The sequence below is a fragment of the Oncorhynchus nerka genome, linkage group LG6 (assembly GCF_034236695.1).
Source record: "Oncorhynchus nerka isolate Pitt River linkage group LG6, Oner_Uvic_2.0, whole genome shotgun sequence".
Classification (NCBI taxonomy): domain Eukaryota; kingdom Metazoa; phylum Chordata; class Actinopteri; order Salmoniformes; family Salmonidae; genus Oncorhynchus; species Oncorhynchus nerka.
The window spans coordinates 24,540,514-24,553,009 of NC_088401.1; the positions used below are offsets into that span (position 1 = coordinate 24,540,514).

At 40.6% G+C, this 12,496-nt stretch overlaps 1 protein-coding gene across 1 annotated transcript; it reads left to right on the forward strand.

Moving 5' to 3' along the window:
* Positions 1 to 2,491: 2,491 nt before the first annotated feature.
* gcm2 (glial cells missing transcription factor 2) lies at positions 2,492 to 7,726 on the forward strand. The gene is made up of 5 exons (XM_029661113.2): positions 2,492 to 3,049; positions 3,474 to 3,726; positions 4,422 to 4,534; positions 5,064 to 5,189; positions 6,305 to 7,726. Exons 1-5 carry the CDS (start codon positions 2,954 to 2,956, stop codon positions 7,223 to 7,225), a joined length of 1,509 nt encoding a protein of 502 aa, XP_029516973.2. The 5' UTR covers positions 2,492 to 2,953; the 3' UTR covers positions 7,226 to 7,726.
* The last annotated feature ends 4,770 nt before the right edge of the window (positions 7,727 to 12,496 follow it).

Here is a 12,496-nt window from a genome sequence, read left to right on the forward strand (position 1 = left end):
GCAGTCATCATCATACTGGCATACATCTTCAATTGCTCTCAAAAGCAAAGTGACACTTTTGAACACACTTCTGTCAAGTTCCTGCAATCCACAGGAGAACGGGGAAGAGAATGTTCACAATTCTAACAAAACTGTTCAGCACATTTATTGTGGAACCAATATGCTTTGGTAAGGTTTTACTGATCATTGTTTTATATAAATAGGCTACTTCAAGCAGGAATTTCATACCCACAAAGGGTTAAATGTAATTTTATGGATGTGGATGTGAGAAAATAGGCTACCTTGTTAGCGACTTTGTTCAATCTGTTAACTAACGACTTGGAGGCTTTCTCCCTCAGAAGTGCTGCTGTGATGGCTCCAACATTATTGCTGACGAAAGCATCCTCCAAAATTATTTCGAACTGATAGAAAATGTGAAAAATACGCATCGTTTTGATCAATATGATTGTAATAGATAGGCCTATAGTTAGCGTTACACCGCTGGTCTCTTCAATTGAGTCCTATTCACTAACATAAACTAATCTAAATACATTTCCATAATTTACCATGTTTTACGATAATATTGCCGTTTTTTAGGCAGCTAGGCAATAAGTCACGAAGAAACGATTGCATATAATTGTTAAAAAATTTACAAACTTACGTTCATAATTAGCGGTTTGCGAGTGTAGCTATTGGGACAATTTTGCCACAGGTGAATCTAATTAGTGAACTATCGCTAGAAAAGACGCGCATGAAGGACCATAATCTGTCCAAATAAATACATGCTGTAATCTCCTTTTCGTTACGGGTAATTCAAACTAAACTAAGTGAAACTGTGAACGTTTTCTTGATAACAGCAATCTGAATCCATTATTGTGTTTGAAAGTCTTTTTTGGGCGGAAAAACATTAGGGTTTTTTTGTGTGTGAAGCCATTCGATCTTATTTGCATATGGAGGATACATAATGGCCAAACAAACATCTAAAGTTGTGCATACCATTCGAATTTTGATCAATTAAAATGGGACTTTCACAGTTAAAATAGTTTTTATCGTGGATTTTTTACCAATATCAGATCTTTCAGCAATGTGACGGACTTGAAGTTAGAGAAAAATCTGACTGTTTGTCTTACTGAGTTGACAAATTACATTTTTCTACTTCATTCAAGTGGTATACAAAGTAGCAATTTTGTTTTTCCTCAGTTGCTGTATGACTTTAAAACCTAATTAAATGTAACATATTTGAGCCAAAATGCATATTCTAGTTTAACCTATCAGTCAGATGGAGCTGACAGTTTATGGTTGTGACCTTGGTGATTACAATATTGTTTGTTTAAATCTATCAACAGTAGAGAACTTTACAGAGTGGCCTTGTTGCACTACGTGTAACGAGGACATGAATAATTATGTTATAGCTGACCCTACTCATTACTGTTTAATTTTGGACAAATCTGACAGTTGACCAAATCTCCAGACACATATTATAGGAATCACCGTTTTGAGAGAAATATTCCTTAGTCACAGAGGGCTATTGCAAGAAACTACATAAGATCCTTTTCCAGTTAATATCCATTATGGCCAGTTTATTTTGTATTGTAAACAATTTTTTTGGAGAGTTTGAGGGGCGGGGGCTTACCTCTGGGGCGACCCCAAACAAACGATTAAATAAATATATATAAATAATACATTTTGTTATATGTTTGGGTTGGATGGGGGTGCTACGCCAGTGGTTCTATTTGGGTATTCTGGTAATTCGCTCAATGAATAGCCTAATGGACAGCAATATATTTTAATTTCACATGAAGGAGAATAATAATCGAAAAAAGTACATTTAACCGTATACAGTAGCCTATGTTTTGATCAGCCTCAAGTCGTAACAGTGCCAATTTGACGGATGGAAACATGCAAACAAATCCCTGACATGCTTCAAATGTGTATTATACTCTGCCAAATGCTGTCGGGAAAATATCCAAATTCTGATTCCCAAATAAAAGAAAAGTGAACAACATTCCACAATAAAACAATAGGTAAAGACATTGGTGTAGCCTACAAAAATCTCTAAAACATGACATTCGTTAACAATGCCGAATGATTGATGCTTTGTTTATTGTTAATGTGCAGCCCCAGCTGTTTTGATGTTTACACGTCAGTGTGGCTTTAGGTTTACATACAACAACTCTTAATGATCTCAGATAGATCACTTGTTGACACCTGTCAATGTAGGCTACTTGTGTAACCGTTGAATGTTGCTATTTCACATTCAGATTATTCACATATATTTTTGCTTATTTGTGAGTTTAGAGGACTCGTTAATCCTAACCAACAGGTTTGAAATTTACAACAGATAATATTCCTGTCAGAACTGCAAGCATCATCGAAAAATAACAATATAGACCCACAGAAACAGCCCAGGCCAATCCCCATCGTTTGTGGGCGGCCTTGGGAAATTTCATGACGTCTGTGTGTATTCAAGTTCAACATAGAGACACAGCATAATAGCCTAATATTTTTGATGTTTCATGCATACACAGTGCTAGAAAGAAACGTTCGGGGAAACGGACATGCAGTAAGTGGAGGTCAGTGCCACGGATCAGGTGAACTGAAAGTGCACAGCGCTCAGCCTCAACAGAGCTGTGGCTAGACATATTTCCTAGTCCTGCCTCCTCCTTTACATAGACGAGACAGCCCTTACCTACAGTCATTCACCTTGCTATTCCGTTGGCATCGCGTGACACACTCCCCAGGACACAAGGGAATTTTGGATTAACACCGAGAAAAGACAGAGGAAATCGGATAAAGATCATGTACTTCTGGACATATATTCTCTAATTCTTTTTCATTTTTAGCGTTGTCTGTCATATGCTTTATTTTTGACAAAGGAAGTGATTTCGTAAGGTTCGCGGCTACGGGACGGTACCTGTATTGGTGGGTCCTGCTATGAGTCAAGTTCAAAACCGTAAAATTGTGAGATTCTAAGATGTCAAAGTCCTCGGATCAGTTTGAAGACCCCGACTGTGTTTCTTCCTTTGGTATGAAGTTAACGTGGGATATCAACGACCCAAAGCTGCCTCAGGTAGGCTAATGTCGACGTTTTGCATACGCCAGTTGACGCTAATCATTTAAAATATATTCAGTGACAGCTATTTAAAATAACATTCTATCGCATTTGGTAGCCTATAAAATAAAAGTATTTCACGGTTGAATCGAATAAATCAGTTTTCATTTGTAAAGATATGCAGAGTTAATGATACATTAGTTGACACGCATGTTGTCATGATTTGCCTTATAGCCTATGCTTTCATAGCTCAGATATCAAATAACATATTCATTTGCAGTTTGTCCATATCTTTGGTTTTCGTCACAATGAACACTATTTACAGGAATATTCTATTAATTGGCCTGTAGTTGTTGTTTTAACCGTATTATCCATTTTAATAAAAAGCACTTGAAAATAATGAATCTAATCAAAAATCTATATTTTTCCCTAATTCTGACAGGACACAAAGCAGTATGACGCTTTCCAGGAGTGGACGGATGGGTATGCTCGTTACATCTACACCGGCGATGATAAGAACGCACAGCGGCACCTAAGCGGATGGGCCATGCGGAACACCAACAACCACAACTGTCAGATTCTCAAGAAGTCCTGCCTCGGCGTGGTAGTCTGTGGCCGAAATTGCACGCTGGCTGACGGAAGCAAACTCCAGCTCCGACCGGCTATCTGCGACAAAGCACGACAAAAACAACAAAGTGAGTAAATGCATTATGCACAGCTGTCGTGCATATGGTATACACCTGGCGACCCGTCTCTTCGGAAAAACGAGGAAGACATTAAAACACTTGTTGATGTTGAATCAAATCATTTCCTATTGTCTAAATAAACACTATTTATTCTCAAAGCTTAATGAGCTCAGTTAAATTATTCATAATGATAGCCTACTTATTGGGCCTGTCGATATTGTAGGCTGTTTTTGAGAATAGCCTATAATTCCACTCACTCTGTAAAGATATTAAACTATTAAACTTAACACCTGGTAACATTTGACATCTGACTCATTCTTTCACATCATCATGACCTTGATACACTATAGAAATCTGACACTTGGTGCTTCAATAAAATAAACTCAATAACGCTTTATATACAGAACACCTACTTATTAAACAACTTCAGATATTGTTGGTCTGACTGAAAAAAAAACGGTCTAATTAAAAATAATACCCCTCATAGTAAATATGTATTTTTTTTATTGTAAAAAATGTATTCATCAGTATTCACTTTCAACCACCCTCCACATAATAGACTATTCTTCTCCTCACATCCATAACAGTATAATATTTCATAAATAAACTTACAATACTTGAATACAAAAATCACTTCTATACTATTAACCAACATGGTTTTGTTTAAAACTGTGTGGTTGTGTGTATTGGTGGTTGTTCTCCAGAGAAGCTGTGCCCCAGCTGTAACTCTGCCCTGGAGCTGATGCCATGCAGAGGACACAGTGGCTATCCCGTCACCAACTTCTGGAGAATAGATGGAAAAGCTATATTCTTCCAGGTTTGTGGGCTCATATTCTGAATTGAGAGGTAACACGTTTGCAGGTCTCTCTATTAACTGTTTTTTAAGCATTGTTTAATAGTCTGTCACCATTAATAAACTGTTTGATAATCATTGTATATCAATTGTTAATACAATACAATTGTTCATACAATAATTAATGTATAGTACTGTAATGTATTGTACAGTACAGCAGATCTTATACATGCATTTACTTATCAATGTATGTTTATTAGCCGTTTATAAGCAGACCTACTGTACGTTTTTAGTATTTCTATTTTGCGATATTAGGCAATAAATTATAATTAACATGGCTTCATGGATTTGTTGTTTTATTAGTGAAATTTAACGATATGAGTTAATTAAAGTAATCAAACAATAAACAAACCATTTTTAGTTATGAGCTTCTGTGCAAAACATTCCCTCACAAATATTACAATTTATTTAGTTAAGAGTAATCCTAAATGTGACCAAAGATGTTTCTAATTTCAAGAAAGTAACATCCTAGTATGTATTGATGTGATTGCAGGCGAAGGGGGTCCATGACCACCCCAGACCAGAGAGTAAGTCTGAGACGGAGGTCCGGAGGAGTGCAGTGAAGAGGAGGATGTCCTCTCCACACTTCTCCCAGAAGAGGAGGTTGATGGAGACAGATGTAAGAAACGTTGCCCTCAATAGTCATATCTATACTGAACAAAAATACAAACGCAACATGCAACAGTTCATATGAGGAAATCAGTCAATTTAAATAAATTCCTTAGGCCCTAATCTATGGATTTCATGACTGGAAATACAGATATGCATCTGTTGGTCACAGATATCTTTAAAAAATGGGCCTCACAGTGGGCCTCAGAATCTCTTCACAGTATTTTTGTGCATTCAAATTGCCATCTCTAAAATGAAATTGTGTTCTTTGTCTGTAGCTTATGCATGGCCATAACATTACCCCACTGCCACCATGGGGCACTCTGTTAACAATGTTGGCATCAGCAAACCGCTGCAAAACATACACATGGTCTGCGGTTATGAGGCCGGTTAGACGTACTGTCAAATTCTCTAAAACAACATTGGATGTGGCTTATGGTAGAGAATTAAACATTCAATTATCTGGCAACGGCTCTGGTGGACATTCCTGCAGTCAGCATGCCAATTGCACGCTCCCTCAACTTTAGACATCTGTGGCATTGTGTTGTGTGACAAAACTACACATTTTAGTGGCCTTTTATTGTCCCCAGCACAAGGTATACCTGTGTAATGATCATGCTGTTTAATCAGCTTCTTGATTTGCCACACCTGTCAGGTGGATGGATTATTTTAGCAAAGGAGAAATGCTCCCCAACAGGGATTTAAACCAATTTGTGCACAACATTTGAGAGAAAAAAGCTTTTTGAGTGTATGGAACATTTCTGGGATCTTTTGTTTCAGCTCATGAAACATGGGACCAACACTTTACATGTTGTGTTTATATTTTTGTTCAAGTGTACTTTGAATATTTACCTGCTCAGCCAGAGGTTTATGGTTCCTTTCAAGATGTTTTCCTTGCCACTGTTGCCATTGCTTTCTCGTTGTGGTTGTTTAGTTTGGGTGGCAGAAACAGTAAGCACTTTGTGACCTGTACTTCAAATACCGTAAAAGCCCTTCTTTGCACATACAATGTGACTGAAAAGTAAATAACTCACAAACTACCCAAATGCCATTTTTATTAAATTGGTAGATGCAGTGGACTGTCTTTGCCTAGCCAATCACTAATATGTACTGAATATTCTTCAGACCGGGAGATACCACGACCTGGGCACTCCTTTCCCCAACCTGCACCAGCTGTCCTGCATGGAGGGCCCAGACCGCTTTAGCATCATCGCTGAGTCCAACTTCCCCATCCAGACCCAGCACTACCCTCCCTTCCAAAACCCTGAGCCCTACAAGTTTGCCTACGATGCCCACACCAACATGGGTGAGGCCCCATCCACACTCCAGAAGCAGGCCAACCACCGTCTGTACATGCCCCGGCCTCCGTGTGGCTACGACTTTGCCGTGCCAAGCTATTTAGGCTCGGGCTCCTACACAGCCCTCTATAAGGACCCCAGTAGCCCCCAGGCGGAGGCCCCTGAGCCCAGCAAGGTGAGCTCGGGTCTGGGTACCAGCACGGCCACACCCCACACCACCGGGGTCCTTTCGGGCCACGACCGCAACAACTACGACACGACCAGCAAGCACCACGGCTGGAAACAGATCTTGGGCAAGGGGACGTACAGCGAGCGGGGCGAGTACGGACAGTTTCCTGGCAACACCAACCACCACTACTACAACAGTGAGTACCCGTGCAGGTACCCTGGCCCAGCGCCAGCCACGCCCGCTGCCCTGCAGACCATCATCACCACCACCACCAAAGTGTCCTACCAGCCCTGCCCCAAGTCCTCCGTGGTAAAGTACGGCGACAACCTCTACGACGTCAAGGGCCTGCCCAGCTGCAGCTCCCTGCTCGAGGACACCTCGCCCACCTCTTACTCCGATCTCAAGATTCCTGAAGATTCTGGGGTCATCAAGTCTGCGCTGTCGTACCAGCCGGAAACCCTGCCAGCTAAAATCGAGAGGGCTGAGAACTTTGACACTTACCGTTACGGCAACTATGCGTCCAACAGCTATCCCGACAGGGTTTCTCATCCATTTAGATACGACGGAGGGGACTACTAATTGAAGCGGAAGCCACCAAAACAAAGACTGTGATTTGATAGTTATGCAAATGATCAGAAAGAACGCTTGGAACAGACTTTCTGCCACCTTTTATCAGGTTTGTAAAGCTCTATTGTTATTTATATATTTGAGATGTTGGATTGCATTTGGACTGCTAGTGATGACACTACATTGAGTCTAGACTCTTCTAGGATGTTCCCAACATTTCCCCATTTAATGCATAAGAAAAAGCCACAAAGTAGTTATTATTGCCTTTGGATTCTTTTTAAAAATCGGATTAAATGTGTTTGTAGAATATGAATAATATGTATTCTTAAGGTATTTTGTCTGTTACAATATCACATCATGTTCCTATGGCACTGAAATAAATGTTCTATAGACTGGGAATGGACAACAAAGTATCATGAAAATGCTTGTGGTACAGTGCAACTGTAAATGCAGTCTTCAACTGTACAGTTTGTGAACATTGTTATGTGACATAAAAATTCAATGAGCTCCCACCATAGATTTGACACATTCTGATGCTGTGGTTATGGATGTTGCCTTTTGTTTGGTCAAATTCACTTCATTTACTTCCAGCCCTTTGCAAGACCTTGCAGTTTAAACAAAGTAATTACACTGTTATCGACTGTCTTAAAATACTGGGGGGTGAGGAACATAAGTCAAAAACAAGCTCATTGCCACCCCCCACACACACACTCACTCACTCAGAAAAGGATGTGCTCGTGTCAAAAGGGATGAAGTTGGGCAATTAATCGTCGGGTTTGTCATCGGGTCGCTTTCAATCTTGTGGTTCAGAGGCGCCCTGACAAGTATTTCCCTCCACGCTGGGGTAGACGAGAGAAAGATAGAGGGAGAAGAGATGAGTCTTTCTCCCCTCCTTTCAGAATGCCGGTAATACCTGACGCTGACAGTATCTCTCCTCGCGGACGGTTCAGCAGGGAAGCGGCGCCGCTTCTTTTCGAAGCTCAACACTCTGACTCAGCCGGGGACTTTTCCTCTGATGTCCCATCTAGATAAACAAATGACTCTCTATTATTGTAAGGACAGGGGTGGTGCTAGCCCTGAATCAGTTTCTCCATATGTGTGATCCTTTTTAGTGTAACTGCGTGCTGACAGGAGACATAATGGGAGCCTTGTCAGACAGACTGATCACAGATTACTAATAACGGCTCGGTTTCAATAATTCGGAAAACTCTTACATTGTATTGGATTAATTGTACAGAGATGTAGCCTTTTCTATGTAATTAAGCTGGGTTTGTAGGCCAGCTACACCTAATATACAAGGTTTTGTCAACATAAACGTTAATATACAACATATTTGTAAAAAAGTTTAAATGTAACGTAGAGCTCATGAGACTGGATAGCCAGGACGATGGGTACAGACTGTTAGCCTGTTTCTTCTCTTCAAGATTATAGACTTGGCTGATTTATAGTATATTAGAATCATAGATTATATTACAGTGCACGGTACAGTGCAGTGTATTATTTGTAGGCCCTAATTACAAATAATGTACTGCAGTACAACACAAAACAGGATTGGCTCATTTGAGTGATTCATCAAACCTAACTTGTTTAGTTGTGAGGTACATCTGTACATCTAATTAACAATACAATTCCCCTCTGTAGGACTGTATGTCTAACAAAAACATGGGTCCTGGCTTTATTTCACAGTCCTGTTTCAGCATCCACTTGTTTAGTACAGTATTTACAACGAAATTGTGACAATGGATACTTTTTAGCACTCGGGGCTCTATTGGATACTTTTTAGCACTTTTTAGCACTCGGGGCTCTATTAAATCTGTAATGCTGAAGCATTACACATTCCGCAGTAGAAATGTGAAGGTCATTTCCGATTTAATTGACACATTCAGCTGTGAATGCAGTCTCCGCTAAAGCAGGAACACTGCCTTTACATTTCAATCACGCTGTAAAGCTGAATGTCCGCGATGCGGATTGAATACAGCCCTCCTGGTGCCAAATTGCAGGCCTACATACTGATGTTGTAGTGCTTTCTTCTAATGAGTGATCAATCAAATGTATGTATAAAGCCCTTTTTACATCAGCCGATGTCACAAAGTGCTACACAGAAACCCAGCCTAAAACCCCAAACAACAAGCAATGCAGATGTAGAAGCACAGTGGCTAGGAAAAACTCCCTAGAAAGGCAGGAACCTAGGAAGAAACCTAGAGAGGAACCAGGCTCTGATGTGTGTGTAACTCTGTATTTCACTGTCCAGTTTTAGATGGTTTCTGTAGGTTACAACTTGGATAGTAGTCAGTATTTTCTTTCAAGCATTGACTCAAGCTGTGTTAAACTCACATTCACACTGGATGAAAAACAAGTCAAATTGTTCTGTTTTTGACCCTCAACATATAATCATCCTCCTATCAACATAACTTTCACCACTACCAACGATTTGTATTGTAGTACATGTACTACAAATAGTAGTGGTGGTGGTAGCTAATAATAGTACAAATAACCTCATTAGGGAACATTCCAGAACACGTGGATATGTGACATTGTGACTATGTGACATTTTTACTCTTCACCCAAACACAGCAAACTTTAACCTCTAGGCCTCTGACCCCTGCTTGACCTTTGATCTTTCACTCTCATGAAACCTGTCTTGAATTCCACTGAGGGGTTGACTAAGCTAGTATGCTCCACTCAGAAGGTACAGAACCACGGCACTGCTGTCAGGGCTGTAGCACTGGCTGGCTGATGGGTGCCTGATTAATGTTGGTGAATCTGCAGCCACCCCTATATTCCTCCCCCAGCCCTCATCCTACACCATCATACTTCAAGAGGTTTTGTTTACAAACAGTGGGATAGAGATATGCCATGCTTAAAAGCAGGTGCCAGGTTATCTCTCCAACCATATAGCGCTTCAAAGGGATCCAAAAGCCACTCAGAAGTGGGACGATGCCTTTGACTGTTGAACACATTATGGGCCTTGGCAAGCATTGCGAACAACGAGGGTTGCAGTGCCCAGTACAGAACATGTATATTGAGAAAACTAAAGTAACTTAAAGGGCCAATCTGCAGTTTATACATCCATTTTTGGACTTATACATTAATGATATGTACTCATTGATTCTTTAAGAATTTAATTTATAAATGCCTCATGAGCTTAGTTCAACTGCCGTACCCGATCCAAAACCAAAATATAAGCTTGCTTACCTCCAATGTTTGTAAACAAAGTAAATGTAAACAATCACTATATAGCCTCAAAACATGGTTACATTTTTTTTTAAATTAGAATACGTCCTTGCATCCATAGTTCTATACATTTGAGAGTGGTTACATTTCTCCAGCCCCATCCCTCAGCTTTTTACATAAATTGCACATTTCTGCTTTAAAACTGGTAAACACAGACTACCAGTAGGAAAGCATTGTATTGTACCTTCATGGTTCAATTTTCCCTTTCAAAAGCAACAAACATTTGCTTTCTGCATTGACATGTCTCTTTTTTACCATTGCACATTTTCAACATTTCTCCCCAAAGAATGGGGCTTTGAGTATTTTTCCAAAAAGCATTCCTGTGAAAATGAAGATGGAAGGTCCCAGGTGGTGGGCCCACTGAACCAGCCTTCCAACAGCTTGAGCGACAGCCTTTTACGCTCCTCAACAGACCCTCTACTACTTTTACATTAGCAGCTGAGCGGTGGTGGTAGTGATAGTGGTAGTGGTACACAGCACAGGCAGGCTAGGTGCTCTCTAGCTCTGTAGGCCTCTCTCTCTCTACAGGTCACTCAGGCTGATTAGTGCAGGGCCTCAGCTGCTCCTGGCCAGAAAAATAGGCCATTTATACAGCCCTTTTTCTCTCTGTCTGAGTGTACCTCACACACGCACACACACACTGATGGGCGCATAAATAAAACACACACACACACACATACACTGATGGGCGCATAAACATTTTGTGGACCAACAATCGATTCCCAATCAACATATTATTTTCCCTAAGCCATAACCCTAACTGCCTAATCCATAAAACTAAATCAGCCTTTTTACAAGTGAGGACTTCTGGTACTCACAAGTATAGTAAAGCGTGTACACACACACACGGCCTCAAATGCTGAGCCTTTCAGCTTTTCTGATCCCTTTAAGTGAGAACCATTGATGAGTGACTTCTATACAGTTTGCTCTTGAAGAGCCCAGAAACACATTCTGTTCCACCTCTAGATTACACAAAGCTGATTCATCACACCACAGCTACCTCCAGTCAAATCCAGACATAAATGCAGATGAAACTGATCTGTGACACAATAATAATGAACTAAAAACTCATCAATCTCCGACAAGTTAAGTCTCTCACTGTTTTTTTTTAGCTTCTTCTTCAAACAACAACAGTCAACGACAATCATGCCACGGTTCACACATCTGGTCTTCAGACACATACTGTAAGTCTGCTAGCCTAGGAAGCTGTCGCACCTGATGGATTCTGTTGTTTTGCCCTTAGCCGTGAACCGAAGCAAGAATCTCAGGCATGCCAGTCTGAAGATGTCACATAATTGTTAAGAATAGATGGTTAGGGACAGGTTATTCTTTATACCAGGCCTTGATATCTCTGCCTGAAAGGCTGCTGGAATGCAGGTGCTTTGCTGAATGCGGCGGCCATGTATCATTAACATAAATCAACTGAAACCGATTCTAAAGGGCGCTGAGCGCTAGAGTCCATGTCACCACAACGCCTGCAAAAACAAAACCTGTGCCTATTGTTTCCCTTTAAACCTTCATCTGCCGCATTGGACTGTAATATCAATAACTGCTGTTGACAGCAGACAGCCCAGTCTGGCAGCTTAAGTGTTGTGTAATTTGTAAGAGTGCAGAGCATGTCCGATGTACCTGCCAGTATTTAACATCTCCACTAGGGCCCCCCAAAAGGGGTTTAAATGGTCAATGGGAAATGGATACAACATATTGTATTGTCACTTGAATGACTGTCACTACAATATAAGCTATATCAGTTTTTGAGTAATATCTAAAATGTGGATGGAACACAGTACACTCTTAGACTAGGTTTCCAAATGGGTTCTTCGTCCCCATAGGACAGGGGTCACCAACAGGTTGATAGCAATTGATTGGTCGATCTCCAAGGCATTCCTAGTCGATCGCCAAAGATTTCAATAAAAAGCCCAACGATAAAGCCTTGCGTTCCTATTTTTTTTTTCTCGTGCGGTAGGCACATCCGATTCAGCAGCCCTGCGTGCCGGGTAGGTGAAATGTTCCCATTTTGAACCATTTCATGTGTCTGAAGGTACAAAC